A 21,547-nucleotide genomic window follows, 5' to 3' on the forward strand; every position below is an offset into this window, starting at 1 on the left:
TGTGATCGTGTATGGCACTTGATTATGTAAATTATGTTGCATCAAGGTTTTCGATTAAAATTCCCACAAATTAGGGATTCACTTTTTATTACAATATACCTATTTGTTAAACTACTTCATATAATTTCACTGTTTAGGGTACGTTTTTACTGATCTTTTGCAATATCTGAACAGTTAAAACGGAGGCATTGTTTTGATCCTGAAAGAAATTATTAGGAAATCATAGTATTTTCATTTATTCTATTTTAGGAACAACAATTTATCATTGTAAGAACCGGATAGGACCAAGGTAATACAATCATAAATAATCAAAAGTGAACTGGAAAAGTCTGGAAAGTGATTATCACAGATTTTTAATAACAAATCAATGTTATATGACTGATAACTGATAACATTAACACTATAACAGTTTCCAATTTTTAAGCAGCACTGTTCTAGATAAAACTTTGCGAGAGGCATACTGTCTTCTTGTTACCTTCCCTCGAGGGCTATTCATAAACTGCATGTTAAAAATAAACAATAACTTTAGTTTCATGGCGCTTGCACGGTTATAAAAAGAGACTATGAAGATCATAGAGCGTAGTCAGCTCTTCGTTGCTTTTGTCAGTGTGTAAGCAGCAAGCGACTGAAATGGACGGTGTTATTTCATTTCTTACAAGCAAGAGAAATCTATGCTACCGAGATTTATAGTCGATTGTGTTGTGTGTATGGGGATTGGATTATGAATGATGATGTGAGTGATGCAGAAAATTCAAGGCAGATCGCATAGATGTGGTGGAGGAAGATTTCGGATGTCACTGATGAACTTCTTCAACATGTTGACGAAATTATGTGTAAGTGACTTCGATTCAGCATTTTGGAAGTTCCTGAAGATGTGCCTCAATATCAAGGACAACCCTCTTTAATATTTTCACACAGAGGTAAGGTTATCATACGTTTTGGGCACGGTGGTTACTAAAATGTCTAGCTGATATTCAACAAATCCGAGAAAAACGCTCGAACTTGTCATTCCTTCAGCGCTATCGTGCAGATGAGAAGAAATTTCTGATCAGAATGGTGACTTGGGGCAAGACATGAAACAGTCCAAACAGTGGATGTACGCTCATTCTCCCAATAAGGCTCGAAGACAGCTTTCAGTAATCGCTAGAGACATTTGACACCTGTTATCATAAAAATTATGCGTGAGAATACTGTCACATCACGATATTCTTGCGAATCTCCGAAGCTGAGTCCAAAACAAACGGTGTGGGATGATTACCGAAGGTATCATTCTCCTTCACGACCATGTCCAAAACAATATGTGAATCAAACTAAGAAAAAATTCAGACTCTTTGGCTGGAAGATTTTTCAACATCCTCTCAACAGTTAGGACTTGTCACCTATCGACTTTCATCTCTCCTCCGTGATGAAGGCCTGGCTGGCTACTCAGCACTTCTCGACCAACAACGAGATAAAGGATGCTAAAAGAACTGACTGAAGCATCGGACGGTACTTCTGTTTGATGAAAGGATAAAGAAGCTGGTGTTACAGTGTGATCAATGTTCCAATCTGTAGAAACTATGTGGCGAAGTAGCGTCAACATAGAAGTAAATATAATATATAAAATATTATATTTTTCCTTTTTTTAAAAACCTATTGGCGGTTAATTTATTAACAGTTCTTGTATATCTTCTTTGATGTATTTTTCTATTTTATATTTACACATTTATATGCAACAGATTTAGCAACATTATTGTATTTTCTTCCCTTTTCCGTTAACTTCATGTTTCCTCTCTATTTTCATTTCCTCGATGTGTTATAGCTAGAATACTTAAGTGTCTATTTTTGACTGAGATGACTGATCTTACTGATTCTCTAATACCGTGCTCACACCCTGCCGCGTTTTTAGACATTTGTACAGTTCTATAGGAATTTTATTTGTTTTGCTTGTATTCAGTGGTTGGTTCTTCTCTTCATCTTTCATACTTTTGCTACATAAAAGGCTTGGATACAGCACATCCGTCTTATCATTCCTCCTCTTTTTGTATTTCGTTTCATCTTCAGTCTAGTTTACAGGAAAGAAAAGCATTTCTATTGATACTGCCAATACTGAAGTTTTCTGCCATTAGGCTGTGAATCTTTCTAAGGATACTCATTCATTTCTGAAGGAAGTCTCTAACTCTTTCATGAGAAACATTAATTCATTGATCGGGATCATTTTCAATCGATAGTTTATTTGTTTATCCTTTCATATGGATAGTCTGTTTGCTTTGAGTGTACACACATCATTAAATTATCTGCAACTGAAACGCTTTTAGATGCTTTTACGACACGTAAGCTCTTTATATTTGAGGAAAGAGTGAACGATTTCACAAGTGCTTGCCCATGTCTTATCCATAAATTTTCCACTTAAGTGCTTATATGTACGTCACAGTGAGCTTGTGATGGACGCCTCATGTTTCTATAACAGTGCTTTAGACGAGAAAGGAATATGCAAAATTTAAATGCTACACATACAGGGTGTTTCAAAAATGACCGGTATATTTGAAACGGCAATAAAAACTAAATGAGCAGCGATAGAAATACACCGTTTGTTGCAATATGCTTGGGACAACAGTACATTTTCAGGCAGACAAACTTTCGAAATTACAGTAGTTTCAATTTTCAACAACAGATGGCGCTGCGGTCTGGGAAACTCCATAGTACGATATTTTCCACATATCCACCATGCGTAGCAATAATATGGCGTAGTCTCTGAATGAAATCACCCGAAACCTTTGACAACGTGTCTGGCGGAATGGCTTCACATGCAGATGAGATGTACTGCTTCAGCTGTTCAATTGTTTCTGGATTCTGGCGGTACACCTGGTCTTTCAAGTGTCCCCACGGAAAGAAGTCACAGGGGTTCATGTCTGGCGAATAGGGAGGCCAATCCACGCCGCCTCCTGTATGTTTCGGATAGCCCAAAGCAATCACACGATCATCGAAATATTCATTCAGGAAATTAAAGACGTCGGCCGTGCGATGTGGCCGGGCACCATCTTGCATAAACCACGAGGTGTTCGCAGTGTCGTCTAACGCAGTTTGCACCGCCACAAATTCACGAAGAATGTCCAGATAGCGTGATGCAGTAATCGTTTCGGATCTGAAAAATGGGCCAATGATTCCTTTGGAAGAAATGGCGGCCCAGACCAGTACTTTTTGAGGATGCAGGGACGATGGGACTGCAACATGGGGCTTTTCGGTTCCCCATATGCGCCAGTTCTGTTTATTGACGAAGCCGTCCAGGTAAAAATAAGCTTCGTCAGTAAACCAAATGCTGCCCACATGCATATCGCCGTCATCAATCCTGTGCACTATATCGTTAGCGAATGTCTCTCATGCAGCAATGGTAGCGGCGCTGAGGGGTTTGCCGCGTTTGAATTTTGTATGGATAGAGGTGTAAACTCTGGCGCATGAGACGATACGTGGACGTTGGCGTCATTTGGACCGCAGCTGCAACACGGCGAACGGAAACCCGAGGCCGCTGTTGGATCACCTGCTGCACTAGCTGCGCGTTGCCCTCTGTGGTTGCCGTACACAGTCGCTCTACCTTTCCAGCACGTTCATCCGTCACGTTCCCAGTCCGTTGAAATTTTTCAAACAGATCCTTTATTGTATCGCTTTTCGGTCCTTTGGTTACATTAAACCTCCGTTGAAAACTTCGTCTTGTTGCAACAACACTGTGTTCTAGGCGGTGGAATTCCAACACCAGAAAAATCCTCTGTTCTAAGGAATAAACCATGTTGTCTACAGCACACTTGCACGTTGTGAACAGCACACGCTTACAGCAGAAAGACGACGTACAGAATGGCGCACCCACAGACTGCGTTGTCTTCTATATCTTTCACATCACTTGCAGCGCCATCTGTTGTTGAAAATTGTAACTACTGTAATTTCGAAAGTTTGTCCGCCTGAAAATGTACTGTTGTCCCAAGCATATTGCAACAAACGGTGTATTTCTATCGCTGCTCGTTTAGTTTTTATTGCCGTTTCAAATATACCGGTCATTTTTGAAACACCCTGTATGTACATAATATATCATATAAATTTAATGATAGCTTTTAAGAAATGAGAAGCACCTATAATACCACCAAGAACTCAGATGACAAGCCAATAGTAAACAAAAAAAGAAAGACGGAAACGTGGAAGGTTTATACAGAAGGGCTATGTTGAGAACTAGAACTTGTAGGGAATTTCATAGAAAGGAAAGAGAGAACGATGAAGGTGGGATAGGAGATGTAATACTGATATTGTGGAATAATTTTGCACAGCACAGGAAACCTAAGTCTAACTTGAGAAGATGACGTTCCATCGCATTTATTAAGATCCTTGAGACAATCCAGATTTCAAGAAGAATTTAATAATCCCTGCACCAAAGAAGGTAAGCCCTGACAGGTAATGTGTATCACTGACCAATCCGTTGAGCAAGTCATGATTGCCAATGACTAACACGATTTATCTACAGAAGAATGAAATGATTAAAATGAACTTCCCAAGGTGAAGATCAATCTGGGCAGTGGAGGAATGTAAGAACACGAAAGACAATATTGGACCTATGACTAATTTTTGAAGGTAGGTTGACGTACGTCAGCTCCAGAGTTATAGCGTTCACATATTACCATAAAGGTTTGACAGTGATAACTGGAAAAGTCTCTTTGAACTTCTAAAGTGGCTTAGGATAAACTACTGAGAGCAGAAGTTTATCTACAACTTTTACAGAAACCAAACTGAAGAGTTAAGAGACACAAGATATGAAACAGCGGCGATAATAGTGAAGAGCAGGACGCAATATTGAAGCCTAATCTGTACATAGAGCAAGCAATAAAGTAAATCAAACAGAAATGTTGAAAAGGGATTAAAGTGCAAGAGGAAGAAGTAAAAACTTCAAGTTTTCCTTGTGGGAGTGCAATTCTGCCAGAAACGTTAATCGCTTGGAACGAGGTAATAAGATAAACATCGACAAAACTAAGACAAGAGTAATGGAATCCAGTCAAATTGAATCAGCGGACGCTGAGGGAATTAGATTAGGAAATGAGACTCTAAACTTAGCATATGAATTTCGCTATTTGGGTAGTTTAATGACTGACGATGACTGCAGTAGACAGGATATAAAATACAGACTGGCAAAAGCAAGAAAAAAATTTCTGAAGTAGAGAAAGGTGTTAACATCGAGTACAAATTTAAGTATTTGTATGTCTTTTCTGAAGGTATTTGTCGTAGTGTACCTTTATGTGGAGGTAAAATGCAGACCATAAAAAGTTTAGACAATAGTGTAGAAGATTTTGTAATATGGTGCGACAGAAGAATGCTGAAAATTAAATGGGTAGGTCGAATAACTATTCACGAGGTAATGAATCGAATCATCGAGAAAACAACTACAGGGTTATTCGCAAATACTTCCGGGGTTTCAGAGGACGACTGTGCGAAAATGTCAAGGGATACAGAAAAAAAAAATATCAATGGATAGAGCGTGTCTCCAGATTTGTAACTCACATTACAGGCGCTACATAATGGAACCATTCGCAGTAAACGACAACCGTGGCGTTTCATTCACTGAAGTACCTGGGAAGTCTCCCAGCAGTCCGATTTGAAAATTTGTTCACTCGTTGACTGTCTGTAGGCGCCAACTATTTCGATGGGAGGGGATAATTTCTCTACATTTTCTGACACAGTTGGCTCCACAACAACGCCACAGTATGTACTGGGTATCGAAACTTGGAGACATGCTCTATTCACCGATATGTGTCAATTCTATATGCCTTGTAGTTTACGCGCAGTTGTCAGTTGAAACCCTGGAGGCATATATGAAGAACGCTCTATATGACACAACTTGCCAAAAAAGATGGGACTGATTGATAGGATACATCCTGATGGCATCAAGGAATAGTCAGTTTGATTATGGGGAGGCGAGGGCATCAAACCAGTCTTTGACAGAAGACTACGAGAATAACAATGCAAATTAAGCAGGTGAAGAAAAATAGCCCATGAGAACAAATTAAGCAGAAAATATTCAATGTGATACCGTGAGAGTGTTAGAGACTTTCAGGGTTGATGGAGAAGGGTAAATGTATCAATTTGACGTAAGGGACCCAGGTCTGGAATCAACCAATTCGACAGATATAATCAGAAATCGTTCTGACACCTCCGATATTGGGATATATGTACCGGTACTGTTTTTGCTAAGATTCTAAGGTAGGCAACTTTCAGAGGTCGTAGTAAGAACCAAAACATGAAAATATGCATAGTAAACATGGGCTCTAAAATGAATACCTCAACAAGTGTAAGCACTTATTCATCTTCGCTACTGTGAAACACATCTCTTCTACTGAACAAGTGCCCATAGCTCTTAAGGCATGCATTTTAGATACCATATTTAGCGGAAATGTTTTTTTCTTATTTTGTTTCGTACTACCTCCTACAAAAATATGGGAAGCAAAGAGCTTGCAATAGAAGAGATTTGCTTCACAGTATTGAAGAGGAACGGGTGTTCATACCTCTTAAGGTGTGTATTTTACAGTCCATGTTTCTTACGCTTTATTCTGGCCTTGGTCCATATCACCTACTCTCATAGTTGCCAACCTTACGATATCTGCAACAATAGTAGCAGTACACGTATTCGACTGTAAGACGTATCAGAAAGAACTTTGCTTATAGCTTTCGACTCTGTCGTTTGTGGACCAGCGTCCATTATCTCAGATTGATACATTTTCCCTTCTTCATCATACCTGAGAGTCTGCAACATCATTATGGTATCACTCTCTATAAAAGGCGTTTATCTATTACGTAGGGTGTTACCGAACGATACCGTCAAACTTCGAGAAGTTGTAAAGGGTTTTGCGAGGAAACAATTGAGGATAGGAACCCATGTCCAGAAATGTCATCTAACGACACGTAAGAACATCTAAGTTATAGGTGCTGGCGCCTGCCGCTAGGCCACCCCTCTGTCAGCAAACGTGACTTAGTAAGCTGTTGGACCATAGGTGGAACGTCTCTCAATGTTGTTTGTTATTTAGTGATCGCGACTCATTGCCATGATTGCCAATAGAGAAGATGGGGTGAGCTGCTGCGCAGACAAGCTTTCTCTCCTATGAATACCATGCTGTGTTGCCTTGGTTGATGACCATTTCAATGTAATGACGAAACTGGTAGCACATAAGAAGTTCATAAAATAAATTTATACAATACATATGGCTGTCGGTAAATTACTGCATCAAGAAATACATACCAGCCGTTGTCCCATGGTCCATAATGGATCAACGAAGATTTCAGACACAGATTTCCATCTGCATTTTATTTTGTCCTGTATATGGAAAAAGTTGGAGATTTTAGAGGTTTCCAGGAGAAAAATAAACTGCAAATTGGAAACCTGTGACCGAAACCGTCGTCTACCGAGACAACGGAACATCACATTCATAGGAGATAAGTGCTCTCTACCCAGCAGGCAGCTCTATCTTCTCCACTGGCTATCGTGTCAATCAGTCGCAATCACTGAACAACAGACAACAATGCGAGACATTCCACCTATGGTCACTCAGCGTAGAAAGTCACGTTTGCTGTCGAAGGTGTGGCCTAGCAGCAGGCGCCAGTGGCTATAAATTTTGACACTCTGTCCCTCGAAGTTTGTCAGTACACGTTTGTAACACCCTGTAGGGTACAAACAAAAGAGACGAGTAGAGGACGATGAAAGAAGTAAATAATCCAAATGAGCCTAGGTCTGGAATCAAATGGTTTACTCAGTATGACGTATTATGACTGAGTATATGGACAGCTTCATGAACAGCTTGTGAGTCGCTGAGTATCGAAACTGCAGATATAAACTTGAGGACAAACATATTACAAGTGTTCTACATAGTGACCGTTCACGAGAAGCCAAGCTTCAGCAAGTCTCCTCATCGATGCTAATACACGTTCCGAAACACCAGGCGTGTTCAAAACGCGTTGACAACCATCCACAATGTGTTTCCGCAGGTCACCGACGCTGTCAACAGTTCTGGAATACAAAAAAGCTTTTAAATACGCCCATAAAAAAAATCCAACAGGTTCAAGTCGTGGGTCCTGTGATGCCACTGCGCTGGCGAGCCACGGCCAGTACACTTGTCGAAGACTAGTTCCACGAATTAGCGAACGTGTGACGGTGCACTATCATGCATATACCACATAAATCATCCAAATTGTCGATTAGCTTGTGTAACAGGAAATGAAGGTACACACGAACTGTAAGGACATTAACAACACATCATGTGTGAAGCATGGTCCAATATTAAGAAGATAACAGTGCCGTATATCGTTGTCCCACCGTTGACAAACGTCTGCCGTACAGTACCAAATGAAAGTGAACGTGTAATTCAGGTACGTTTCGTGTGTTCATTATTATGACTGCCATATCAAGGGTTTAACCTATTGACCTCAGGTGCTGATAAGTGATACCAAGCGAGTCCAGACACACATTACCATACGTTCAAGTTCATCGGGACTTGTTGCAGTACAGGGCCGCAGTTGTGCAGCATTTAACACGTTGACGACGGTGCTGAGAATTGTTGTCTCGTTGCGGGTTCAAAATGGTTCAAATGGCTCTGAGCACTATGGGACTTAACTGCTGTGGTCATCAGTCCCCTAGAACTTAGAACTACTTAAACCTAACTAACCTAAGGACAACACACACATCCATGACCGAGGCAGGATTCGAACCCGCGACCGTAGCGGTCGCGCGGCTCCAGACTGTAGCGCCTAGGACCGCTCGGCCAATCCGGCCGGCTCTCGTTGCGGGGCGGCGCACGTATTCATGCTTTACTTCACCTGGCAATGCTGCTTTTTCTGTTTCTCCCTGTGGGGTGGCGGTCGTATTCAAACGCCCTAGACTGCTATTTGAATATACTGACCTTCCGCAAAAAAAGAACTAGACTAATGATAAATTATCTTTTATCTCATTTTTTTCCGGAAGCACTCTTATTGAAGGGCCACGCACAATTGAATCCACAGATGTTGGTTGTGCCTTGCTGATAGGTAATGCATTTTACGTTAGTGTATTGTTGGTAGCATAATTGTTTGAGTCGAGCGTGAGCCACCGGTGATACTCGCTAGTGAGAACGTCCAAATGGTTCAAATGGCTCCAAGCACTATGCGACTTAACATCTGAGGTCATCAGTCCCCTAGACTTAGAACTACTTAAACCTAACTAACCTAAGGACATCACACACATCCATGCCGGAGGCAGGATTCGAACCTGCGACCGTTGCTACAGCGCGGTTCTGGACTGAAGCGCCTAGAACCACTCGGCCACAGCGGCCGGCGGTGTGTACGTGTTAATGTCATCGGGTATCGTCTATGATTCCTAGTAGAACTCTTGTTATAATTTTTCGCACAAATAAAATTGCAGACGCGTTAAGCCTGGTGACCATGCATGGCATTTTGTGCTTCCCTACGAACTCTAAATTTTCTGACGAGAAGGTCAAATTATTTGTATTTTTCATGTTCGTACCACATGGAAAGCCTTGTGTCCATCGAGAGGTCTTTCAATAACTGCGGCAGCATGTTTGTTAGAAATCATAGGTACTTATGGCTCTTAAGAGTTCCACCAATAAAATAGGGACCAATGACATGATTCTTAAAATTCACACATCACATATTGACGGACTAAAGTTGTCGGTTATCCACGTCTTTCAGGTAACATCGATTTTCAGCTGGCAATTGGTGCATGCTGTGAAGTATGACTTGTCCATGACTTGTAATGGATATTTAATCCGTAGAACGTGCGGAGATACGGCGAATCACTTTTCAGGGAACTGTAAGCGATTTTGAAAGTCATAACCCTGAAGGGAAATTTGGGAAGGATGAGACGGTTTGAAATGTGATATTTGCAGAATATTCTTTCGATGATCCCATTCACACATTCAAGGTGCCTGATAGTAGCGGGTGGATTGTATGTTACCGCTGTCCAAATAATAGTTGTAGGTTTCTCATCAGTTGCTGTTCTTTTTTGTTGGTATATTTTATTCATCACGCAGTTTCTTGATTTTTAAAATAAATGTTTGTGAAGAATGATCGTGAGGGCTTGGCACCACAGGATTTTTTTTTGGTGCGTGCCGCTGAAGAACTGTTACCTTCCGCGACGTAGTATTCTACAATGTAATGAGTGTAATTTGGTTGTGGTGCTACTTACGTCTGGGTTTATAGTGCAGAGATCTCCATGGAGTTTGCGTGCGACACTGATGGTGCCTAATTGCGGAGGGGGGGGGACGGTCTTTAATGGTATAACATGGCGTGCAATGTCAATGCCATCTGTGAGGCGTGGCTCTGCCTACCAATGCCGGCGTAAATTTTCGTAAAGAGTCGTCTTCCATGGTCCTGGATCTCCTCTGTAAGGTATCATTCTCTAAGTTCCTGATATATCTCTCTCGTCCATGACCATCTGTGGCTGCCAAGTGTTCACCTCAGACATTTATTTTGGAGTGGTTGCAATTTTTTAATGTTGGAGAGACAAGTTTTGCCCCAAGACGTTACCCCATATAGGATGGTCGGTTGAACAGTAGCCTTATATAGGCGTAGTTTAGTAGCTCGGTTTAAATCTTTACTCATAAAGAATGGTATTAGAGCGCGAATCATTTTAGTGGTCGTCCTTTTCCTTATCGTTAAGTGCTTTGTAAAGGTTAGTCCCTTCTCCAGTATGATTCCGAGGTATTTGACTTCGGAGAACCAAAGGATCCACTGGTTTAAAATGTCCAGGTTCATTCTGAGAACTGGATGTTTCTCAGTAATAAGAATTGCTGCTGTCTTTTCCGCGTTCAGCGTCATTTTCTTCATTTTCGCCCAAACGGTCGTGAGGAAAGCTGTATCGCCAGAGTACAGGCTGGCACTCACGTGTTGCACTGTCGCCACATCAAAAAAATGGTTCAAATGGCTCTGAGCACTATGGGACTCAACTGCTGTGGTCATAAGTCCCCTAGAACTTAGAACTACTTAAACCTAACTAACCTAAGGACAGCACATACATCCATGCCCGAAGCAGGATTCGAACCTGCGACCGTAGCGGTCGTGCGGTTCCAGACTGTAGCGCCTTTAACCGCTCGGCCACTCCGGCCGGCTGTCGCCACATCATTGATATAAAAGTTAAACAACAACAGGGATGGCACCGATCCTTGCGGTATTCCTGCGTGCGTTGTCTTCTACTCCAGTTTCTTGTCATCGATAAGAATAAAACATTTTCTGCCATAAAGGAAGTTGGCGATGAGTTTCACGTAACAGTCATGAATCGGTGTGTGGTCACGTAGCTTGATGATGAGGTTGCCCTCCACACCTCGTCGTATGTTTTTTCAACGTCAAGGAACACCCCTCCGGCCAAGCTGATCCTATTCAGATTAACTTGGATGTGTTCCGTGATGCTCAACAGCTGCAATTCAGCACAAAGCTTTGTTTGAAACCCGAACTGTTCGGGGTCGGATATAACGGTGTTCTTCAAGCTGCGTGCCTGACCTCTTCGGGAGCACTCGTTCCAAAACGTTGCCCATAGTGGGAAGGAGGCTTATTGGCCTGTAACGCGAGGGCAGAGTCAGATCCTTGCTCATTTTGAGGATGGGAAACGTTTTATCGGTCTTCCAGGCTGTGGGAATGTATTTGTTCAGCAGACAACTATTGATTATTCGTGTCAGTAGCACAATGGCTTTTCTAGGCAGATGTTTCAAACGAGTATTGGTTAAAAGTCTTTGCCCGGCGACGACGAGCTGGTGGCCTGAATGGTACGGCGTACTTCGGCTGGCGAAATGGCTGGCGTGGAGATGGGAGGGTACGGAATGCTTCCATCTGTTATCGTACCCGTTCCTTCTAAACCTGGATTTTGTCGTCCTAGAGGTTGGATAAAGTCAGTTGGCGTTTATAAGTAGAGGCGTAGAGTTCTGCCTGGCTGAGAGAGTCGAAGGTAAGTCGATCGGAACCTCTGAGCGCCCTATTTGACTATTAGGCTTGGCGAAAGTTTTGAAAGATCTTCAATTCATCACGGGTACGAAGCAGAGAATCAGACATCTGGTCCTCCCATATCCCTCGACTCCACTCCTGGATGCGTCTATGAAGTTCCCTGGAAAGACAATGCATTTCCCTCCGGTCTTCAGTGTGGCGGAACCTTAGCCATCGCCTTCAGCTGACGTACCGTTGAGCCCTGAGCTCAGCCAGTAACGGTGGAAAGAGTTCAAAATGAGGTTCAGGGCGGTAATTTTCCGTCGTTACGCGTCTAGAAGCCCGTTCAGTCTCGGTGATCAAAACCTCGATCACGACGTCGATGTCCCAAATATAGTCGACTGTCTGTGTAGGCAGAACATTGTTGGTGAGATGCTGTTCGAATTTCTTCCAGTTCACTTCTCTCAAGCTTGGTGGAGGACAGCGGTACCTTCGTGACTGATTCCAAGCGCTAGCTTGAGGTCTGAGGACAGATGGTTGATAGAGAGGAGTTGCAAGATAGGATGGATATTCTTGACCACAGCAATGTACAGTACGTCCGCTCCTTGGCGATCAAATTCAGGTATTCTTGTCGCATCCGTGGGTCCCATAACTGTTATATTCAATTCATCTTCGACATGTAGAAGCTGGCGTCAGGGTGCCGATCACATTGGCGACGGGGATTGTAGTCCTGTGGCCATCCTGAGGTGACGCCACCTCTGCATATGACGTTGGTAGGCGACACCGCGGAGGTCGTGTAACGTTTTTGGCTGTGGACGCATCCTCCCAGGAACTGCAACAGGCATCCTCGCATGAAATTGCTCCCTTGTCGTTGTCGTCGTTGTTGACGGTACTGGATCGTTTCTTGTTGGCCGCAGTGTCTTCGCTGGTGGTCGCTGGGTTGCGGACTTGATTTCATGTTTCTTCAAAAGCGTTTGGTAAACTGTACAGCCGCTGCAGGAGGCGACATGTTGCTTCTCACAGTTTGCACATTTTGGTTTTGTCGTCTTTTGTTGTTGCCAGTCCGTAAAAAGGTGGTGAGCCGCACATTTTACGCTACGTACCGGCATATGGCAATAACTTGCCCTGCGCTCAAAGCGTTGGCATTTTTGGTACTGATTTGGTCCGTCTTTCGGTTCGTAAAGTTCAGTTCGCACTCTGGTATCAGGTAGGGATTTGATGTCACATAACTTGGGACTGTCTTTGGCTGGTGGCAGGTTTATACCGTAGATTGGAAGGCGCTCCAGGTATTATTGTGAAGAGTTCGCGTGTTTCTTATTTCGGTGTACCCTCGCCTTCGGGAAACTTTTTTCACGCAGTTGTTGTGTCAGTTCTTCCTCCATGATGGAAGCCGGAAGGCGCTTGATAACTACTTCGAGCTATTCCTGTTACGGTGGATGGTGTGAAAAATAAGGAAGCTGGTAACTTTTAGAAAACTTGATGGCTTTGTGTTGGTCTTCAAATGATTCAAAGTGATATTTCATTCTGTCATCCTGGTAGAGTGCCGTCAGTGTGCCTGTAGCCTGCTGCTTCAGAGCCCTATTCAGGTCTGCATATTTCTCTGTGTAATATATGGTAACACACGGTCCTTTTTTATGCTTGGCTGTGCTTGGTGGGGCCGCTTCTCCTTGCTGGGCCGTCGGCGGCTGTGGTTGGTAGAAGTCAGTTGCCTCTTCCTGCGGCATTGCTGGTGTGAAACGGCTGTGCGTTTACACTGTGTCTGCGCTACGTTTAACAGGGCTTTCATCCGTGTCTAGACTGCATTTGTGGTGAAGTTTATAATTTTCTTTTGAGTCATCAGTCTTCTGACTGGTTTGATGCGACCCGCCACGATTTTCTGTCCTGTGCCAACCACTTCATCTCAGAGTAGCACTTGTAACCTATGTCCTCAATTATTTGCTGGATGTATCCCAATCTCTGTCTTCGTCTACAGTTCTTGTCCTCTACAGCTCCATAGAGTACCATGTAAGTCATTCCCTGATGTCTTAAAAGATGTCCTCTCATCGTGTCCCTTCTCTTTGTCAGTGTTTTACACATATTATTTTCCTTTCCGATTCTGCGCAGAAACTCCTCATTCCTTACCTTATCAATCCACCCGATTTTTAACATTCGTCTGTAGCACCACATCTATGACGCTTCGATTCTCTTCTATTCCGGTTTTCCCACAGTCCATTTTCCACTACCATACAATGTTGTGCTCCAAACGTACATTCTCAGAAATTTCTTCCTCAAAATATCGCCTATGTTAGATACTAGTAGACTACTCTTGGCCAGGAATGCCTTTCTTGCCAGTGCTAGTCTGCTTTTGATGTCCTTCGTGCTCCGTGCGGCATAGTTTATTTTGCTGTCCAGGTAGTAGAATTCCTTAACTTCATCTACTTCGCGACCATCAATCCTGATGTTAAGTTTCTCGCTGTTCTGATTTCTGCTACTTCTCATTACTTTCGTCTTTCTTCAATTTGATCTAATTCCGTGTTCTGCACTCATTAGACTGTTCATTCCATTCGTCAGATCATATAGTTCTTCTTCACTTACACTCAGGATACCAATGTCTTCAGCGAATCTAATCATTGATATCCTTTCACCTTGAATTTTAATTCCACTCGTGAACCTTTCTTTTATTTCCATCACTGGATGGAATAAAACCTTTTGGGTGAGTGGTAGAATTTTCATTTGTCTGCACTAGAAGGTCGCAATCTCTGGCCGGAAGTCCATGTTGTCCACGTTTTCTTGTGATACCTCCCTTGAAAATTCTTCTGTATTTTCTGCCATAAAAGTGACCACTTTACGTAGGATGGGTGGTAGAGTGTTCTCTGTGCTAGTTGATGGTTCAAAATAAACCGCAGTAGATACCATAGAGAGCGACTCATCTCGCTGTGCAATTGTCGTCTTGTAGTGCCATCTCTGGGCGGTAGGTGTCTTCTTCCTCGCCTTGCTAGGGTGGGCTGGTTGCTGATTCTATTCTTGCTTGGTAGCCGTTGCTGTCTAGAGGAACGCGGGCTTGCCACCCGTGGGTGGGGCCCTGGATCCTCAGACTCCCCTAAACCTGACATATCTAACAGCCTGACTAGTCCAGGCCACCTGTCCTGTCGCTATCACGGACGGGGTAACAACGACCATTTTGCTTCTAAGCGTACAGAGGTGCCGCCTAGTCGCAGCAGAGCTATGTGCGCGTCTACACTGCAAGGCAACTCGCAGCCCAATGCAAGACAGGGTCTTTTCAGCATACACTCGCGCCGCTGCTCTTGGCAGTTTTGCAGCATTCGTCATAAACGAGAACTATATCAACTTTTTCCACTGTCGTATACGTTGTGGAAATCTGAACAGCTTCATGAGGACGTCATCTTATTGCTGCAATAACAGAGCACAGCCTGATGGATTTCAGGTGCACAGGTAAACACACGAACTGTATCTGAGTTACGCTTAACACTTTCCACAGAAGGGGCGATGTTTGTGGACCTCTTCTATACACCAGATGACATTGATGGTCGAACAGCCACTAGAGTCCCACACACCGTATATTGCCCAGCTTCTTATATACGATGCGCATTTGGAAAGTAAGATTCGATTAGGCGCGAAATGGAAACCACTGTGAAAATCCGATGGAACTTTGCGCAGATGTGTTGGGCAGTGTCTTTAGTGTGACTGTTGATCGCTTCACGTCGCTCTTTTCCGTTCAGAGCGGACAGTGGTCATGTAGAAATGCTTAAATACTCCCGATGAGTATGTGGGTGTGGCTGATTTCTGTGCTGAGGGTACTGGAAAGTTTGTACAACGTCACGAAAAATGTTTTTAGTCGGAGCGGCGACTATTTGTAGAGGTAGCACGAAGGTGTGGCTAACTGTAACGAATAAAAAATATTTTATGTCCACTGTGGTTTTCATTTCGCGAGCGGTCGGACCTTACTTTTCGAACAGCCCTCGTATAAAGTGGTCCAGTTTACCTTTGGCCACAGTCTAACAGTGCTCATTAACCCAGTTGCATAGTTTATTTTTAATCATACTAATGTGGAGTGCTGTGCAGTGGTTGCAGCTAGACTGGTGCCCTACGTAAAGTGACTATTTTCACGTGTAGCTCTGTCATTGATGGCGTAAAAAATGTCAGCGATTGAGCTAGAACAGAAAGAGGTAGACAACTGTATGGGGAAGATCTTGCACCCAGATCTGTATTTTTATCTCTGAAAATGGATGACCATACTAATTCAAATTTTCCATGACTACCCTATATTAAGTTCTGCCCTGGATGATTTCTTCAACAGAGCTACAACTAATTACTTCCCCATCTTTTCTCAACTAAGTTACTGCTCCATCACCAGTGACCTTGAAGATGATGTAGAGAGCCAGTTCGTGAACGTATTTCCACACAATTAACGTGTCAGTTGCTATCAACTTCCCCCCTCCCCCCTCCACCTCCCCTCTTTCTCACAGTCCCTCGACATTAGTCGCACATTCCTTAGCTCTAGCTAAGTCCTTTGCAAGTTAATCTATATCTAGTGAGCGTGTAAATGAATCGTTTTCAATAGTAATTATAATACACCCTGTGCCCAAATTATGCATTAGGGGCGCTTCTGCAGGCCTTTCAGTTTGGCGCCCCTTGAGCCTTAAATTGGCCCTGGTGATGGAATAGAAAATTTCTTCCTGTTTTATGGTTAGCGACTTACACACACACGCAAGCCTAAGCATCTTATTTCTACAAAATTCAGAGCACAAATGCGTAGGACAACATAAAATTGATGGTACCGTCTCAAAAAGAAATTGAAAATTTACACATCAAATTATGTGATGCTTTTAACTAACTACAGTGGAACTACAAAGTTACTCAATGTAGCAGGATATTATTAACTAAACCTCACTCAAGTACATTTCACGAGAGAATTTTGTATGAAGTCTCAGTGGTACGAAACCTGTGATTATGGAGCGTGATCATTATAAAGTGTAATTTGAAAACTAAATTTCCAAGTAGTTAATTGAATTACTATCAATTTCCACTGATTTTATGATTCCTCTGAGATATGTCTGTGTGTCTGAACTGTTACGAGTTACAGAAGACATATGCTACTGAGGTTACGAGAAGTTGTTAACAACATATGCATCAAGTTGATGTTATAAGAATGTTATCAGTGGAGTAGATTGTGGTGTCACCGCCAGACACCACACTTGCTAGGTGGTAGCCTTTAAATCGGCCGCGGTCCGTTAGTATACGTCGGACCCGCGTGTCGCCACTATCAGTGATTGCAGACCGAGCGCCGCCACACGGCAGGTCTAGAGAGACTTCCTAGCACTCGCTCCAGTTGTACAACCGACTTTGCTAGCGATGGTTCACTGACAAAATACGCTCTCATTTGCCGAGACGATAGTTTAGCATAGCCTTCAGCTACGTCATTTGCTACGACCTAGCTAGGCGCCATTATCAGTTACTATTGATATTGTGAATCATGTACCGTCAAGACCGACGTTCTTCATTAACGGATTAAAGTTAAGTATTCCACCAGCTACGTCCGTTTTTCTAAATTCTAATTTCCTTGTCCTGTTCCAGACCTCACGCCAGCCTGCGTGAGCTAAAACGCGTGCCTTTCGGCCTCCTCTAGTAACCCGGTGTTGGCTCTCCTGCCAACCAAAACATAGATGGTATTGGTCACTAATAAATTCTATTGGTTCTTCATAAAGGGAACTTCATTAGTAGTTTAACGTTTTATGGCTGCTGGTAAGTTACTGGGAATAAGTCTTCCTGATTAACGACGTCTTTATGGAACAAAGTAAGGTATTTTATTTTCTTGTCGATTGGGCCTGCAGTGAAATATATGTCTTGAAAGGACATTGTAAGTAAGGTTCCAATATAACTGTTTAAAAGATTCATTGATTATTACGACAGCTTTTTCGGAAAATATCCATTTTCACGTACCTGCGTATACAAAGTTTGAGAATTACAATGGGCTATAGTTCAACAAGAATTTTAGACTTAATTTTTATTACTCAAGAATATCTTGACTTATTGCGGTAGAACTGAAATTGCAGCCATAATTTTCATTATCACGAATTAAACAAACAATTATGTTTTAATTCATTTTTATATTTCTAAATTATATGAGTAAGAGGGGTACTTAGTCTTCGTTGTCCTGCTGTATATATAATATCTGGTGTGACTGTATCTGGAGACTGGTCTCGTTATATTTCACGTGAAATCCTAAAATATCGATTGCACGTCGATATTGTGCTGTTTAAAACAGTGTGGCATAATATTTTGGTATAATGTTGTCGATATTTTCTGTAATTTGTTTGACAGTTCACACAATAGATGTTTTATATTTCATAATAACAGACTATGGTCAGCGGTGATTATATCTTTAGTATCTCAAGTATATGTATCCTGTCTTTGGTTCTCAACTTACGTCAACGTTATTCTGACGTATAAATAATACCTGGTGTGACTGTTCTTGCTACGTTTCATGTGAACTTCAAGAAGTTTCGGTGTCACGTTGCTGTTAGGTTTCATACAGACATCAGCAGGACATTCTTAAAGTCACCCTGCGAATAGTTGATAATACACACTTTTAACTTCAGGAAACATCAGCCAAACTTGATAAACCAGGTCAAAATATTATACCATATGACAGTATGGAAAAAGAGTAAATAAATATTTCAGCTGATTGGGAAATGTTCCAGTCATAAATGATTTAAGTGTTAGTGAACTCCATCTTTCGTTTTTCAACGTGTAGAAAACTGACTAAGAATTAGATATGGGCACTGAGAGGCTTGTCATGATGGCTGTTATGGCGGTTTGTTAATGTTTTTTGAGTGGATTGTTCTTATATTTAGCATTATTCTATGAACAGAGCTATTAATTTGAAACATTTTATTTATCACAAATTTAATTAAGGAATGAGTATACTGACGTACAGTAGTTATTTTACTCAGTTTTTTGAAGAGGCTTCAGCAGGACGTTCTTAAATTCAGCCAGCGAATAGTTGATAATACACATTCTTGGCTTCAGGAAACATCAAACAGACTTGGTGAACTAGGTCAAAATATTATACCATTTGCCATTATGGAAAAAGAGTAAATGAAATATTTCAGCTTTTTATATTTATATCAACTGTATCTGAAAGGATGGGAATAATAAACAAAGATTTGCGTAGTTGGTTCAGAAGTTCTATGATATGCCCTTCTCACCTGAACTTATGAACAAACTTTGGCTACAAAACTTTGGCTTTGTAAATCGCTTCTGTCTTCATGTCCTCACATTTTGAGTATACGCTGGGTGGAAACCTCTGATAATTTCTGACCTCCATAAAGTGAGAATTTCAAAGTTTAATTAGAAATAACTAACTAGAAATCAGTTACAGATTTATATGGGAATTTATTTAGCGTCTCGTTTTCTGCTTATCATTGAATTAATATCAACTTAAGACGTCTGGCAGCGTTATTGAAAATTTAAGTACCCTGAAACTATATCTTCTGAGATGAGCGCTGATAGCCTAATACACAAATATTTCCGCCTTGCTTTCCTTTTAAATTTAAATGAGACACACTTATGTAAAAATAAAATATGAGTATTACTGATTTTTATAAATCTGTAAAAAAAAAAAAACTACAAATGTTCAGTATTGCCAAGTAATTCAGTTTCAAATGTAATACTGAACATTTAAAAAATCTTGTTGCCACCAGGCTAAATGAATATTTTCTGGCAGCTTGAACTACATTCAATCCTGTGATATCTTAATAATAAGTGACTATTATTGTTACTAGTGATAAACATTTTAACGTTTCCAAGGATTCAGGGTCAAATCTCTATGACCCTTTGCCACTGTAGTCGTAATTCGCGATGTCGTTGGATCATCATGATTACTCTTAAGGGCCGTTTGCTAGGGGGCCCTATGTTAAAGAATGTGCGCTGAGCGGTGTGCTCCGAAACCCTTGTGCCTGCACCAGCACTGTACCACAGTTCACCGCCTATCCTGATTAACAGAGAGGACAAAAATCCGACCTCTACGTTCTCTGAGGACACGTGCGTATCCGATAATTTGTCGTCTTCTCGTGGTTTCACTGCCCTTCAGCCACTTCCTACAGATGCTCACTACGGTAGCACACGAACAGCTGACCATCTTCGTCGTTTCCGTGATGCTTGGTCTCACGTGCCACACCATAACATTCTGCCTTTTGTCAGAGTCGCTTATGTAAGTGGATTTTCCCGTTCGATATAATGATGCCCCATTTGTCTCTGGTCCACTTATATACTTCCCTTAAAGCGACACCACCAGACGACATTGTTTTTCGTGGAGGGCTGTGGTCATAATCTTTTGGCTAACCAGTATGCCTAATTACTTCCTCTCTGACAACTCTTTTCAATCTGACCGTATTGATACTCTTGAATCCAGTGCTGCAACCGTCAAACAGAGGCTTCTAGTATTCTCACATACGAGAAAAGTGCAGTTCACCACTCCATGCCTGCACACTCCCTCTTCCTAATCACGCACTGCTCCTATTTTCCGTGCCCACAGCGAAGAGGGACTTTTCATCTGGAGCCAGTTATGCCTTTTACACGATCGCATCACCCCAAAAATTGTCACAGAACCGTAAAAAGAATCATGTGAAGCACATACAACACTGCATCACCATCGACGAAGACTTGAACATCATTAGGATCTCCATCACATTAACGTTCAACCTACGCACCTGTACCACCACGTCGAAATACAACATTTCATATGATTCAGATGTATTCATTATTTAATGTTCTATTTAATTTACGGAAGGTTGTAGAGTTTAAGAGGAGCAATAGAAGGAATAAAATTATAATAAAAGAAAACACAATATCAGACTGTGAAATTTGTCGGACTGTCGGTTGCTTAACAAAGAAGGACTTTTTCCTTCCTTGGCGCACTTTTACGGGCTCGGATGTAAGATGGCTCTGAGCACTATGGGACTTAACATCTGTGGTCATCAGTCCCCTAGAACTTAGAACTACTTAAACCTAACTAACCTAAGGACATCACACACATCCATGCCCGAGGCAGGATTCGAACCTGCGACCGTAGCAGTCGCGCGGCTCCGGACGGAGCGCCTAGAACCGCTAGACCACCGCGGCCGGCGGGCTCGGATGTAAGAGCCTCAGGCCGTGTATTCAACCAAATGTGCACCAACTTCAGAGCCAATTGAAACGTAATGAGTGTTTTTCACCTACCTCCCTAGTCTCGGTCTCGTCACACTTGTTGCCAACGAGCATAACGGGGATTGTGGCGAGCTCGGCCCCCTTCATGTCGCGGATCACCTCCCAGATGGGTCGCAACTCCTCCAGCGACTGGCGGGACGTCACGGAGTATACCAATATGAAGGCGTGCCCCTTCGATATGGAAAGCCGCTGCATCGCTGGGAACTGGTGAGAGCCTGTCGTGTCTGTGATCTGCAGCGTACAGATGTTCTTGTTGCAGCTGATCACCTGCGGAGATAAACCAACTCATTATTACATACAGGCGGGGCAGTGAACGCTGTCGATAGTTATCCCACTTAACAAATACAATGCGACATTATACATACTAAGAGAAATAAAAACGACGCATCACGAAGGAATTATGCAAATGAGTCGGAAATCGGAAGATGTGATG

The 21,547-nt window shown here is 42.3% G+C and overlaps 1 protein-coding gene across 3 annotated transcripts in view; it reads right to left on the reverse strand.

The window, feature by feature from the left end:
• LOC126183833 (GTP-binding protein Di-Ras2) overlaps window positions 1-21,547 on the reverse strand; it is an 880,171-nt gene that overhangs the window by 35,170 nt on the left and 823,454 nt on the right. For all 3 annotated transcript variants that reach the window (XM_049926091.1, XM_049926090.1, XM_049926092.1), the window contains one exon: window positions 21,127-21,381. In XM_049926091.1, coding sequence (XP_049782048.1) covers window positions 21,127-21,381 — 255 coding nt within the window. The remainder of the gene's footprint in view (window positions 1-21,126; window positions 21,382-21,547) is intronic.

Source organism: Schistocerca cancellata, chromosome 4, assembly GCF_023864275.1.
Source record: "Schistocerca cancellata isolate TAMUIC-IGC-003103 chromosome 4, iqSchCanc2.1, whole genome shotgun sequence".
Lineage (NCBI taxonomy): Eukaryota > Metazoa > Arthropoda > Insecta > Orthoptera > Acrididae > Schistocerca > Schistocerca cancellata.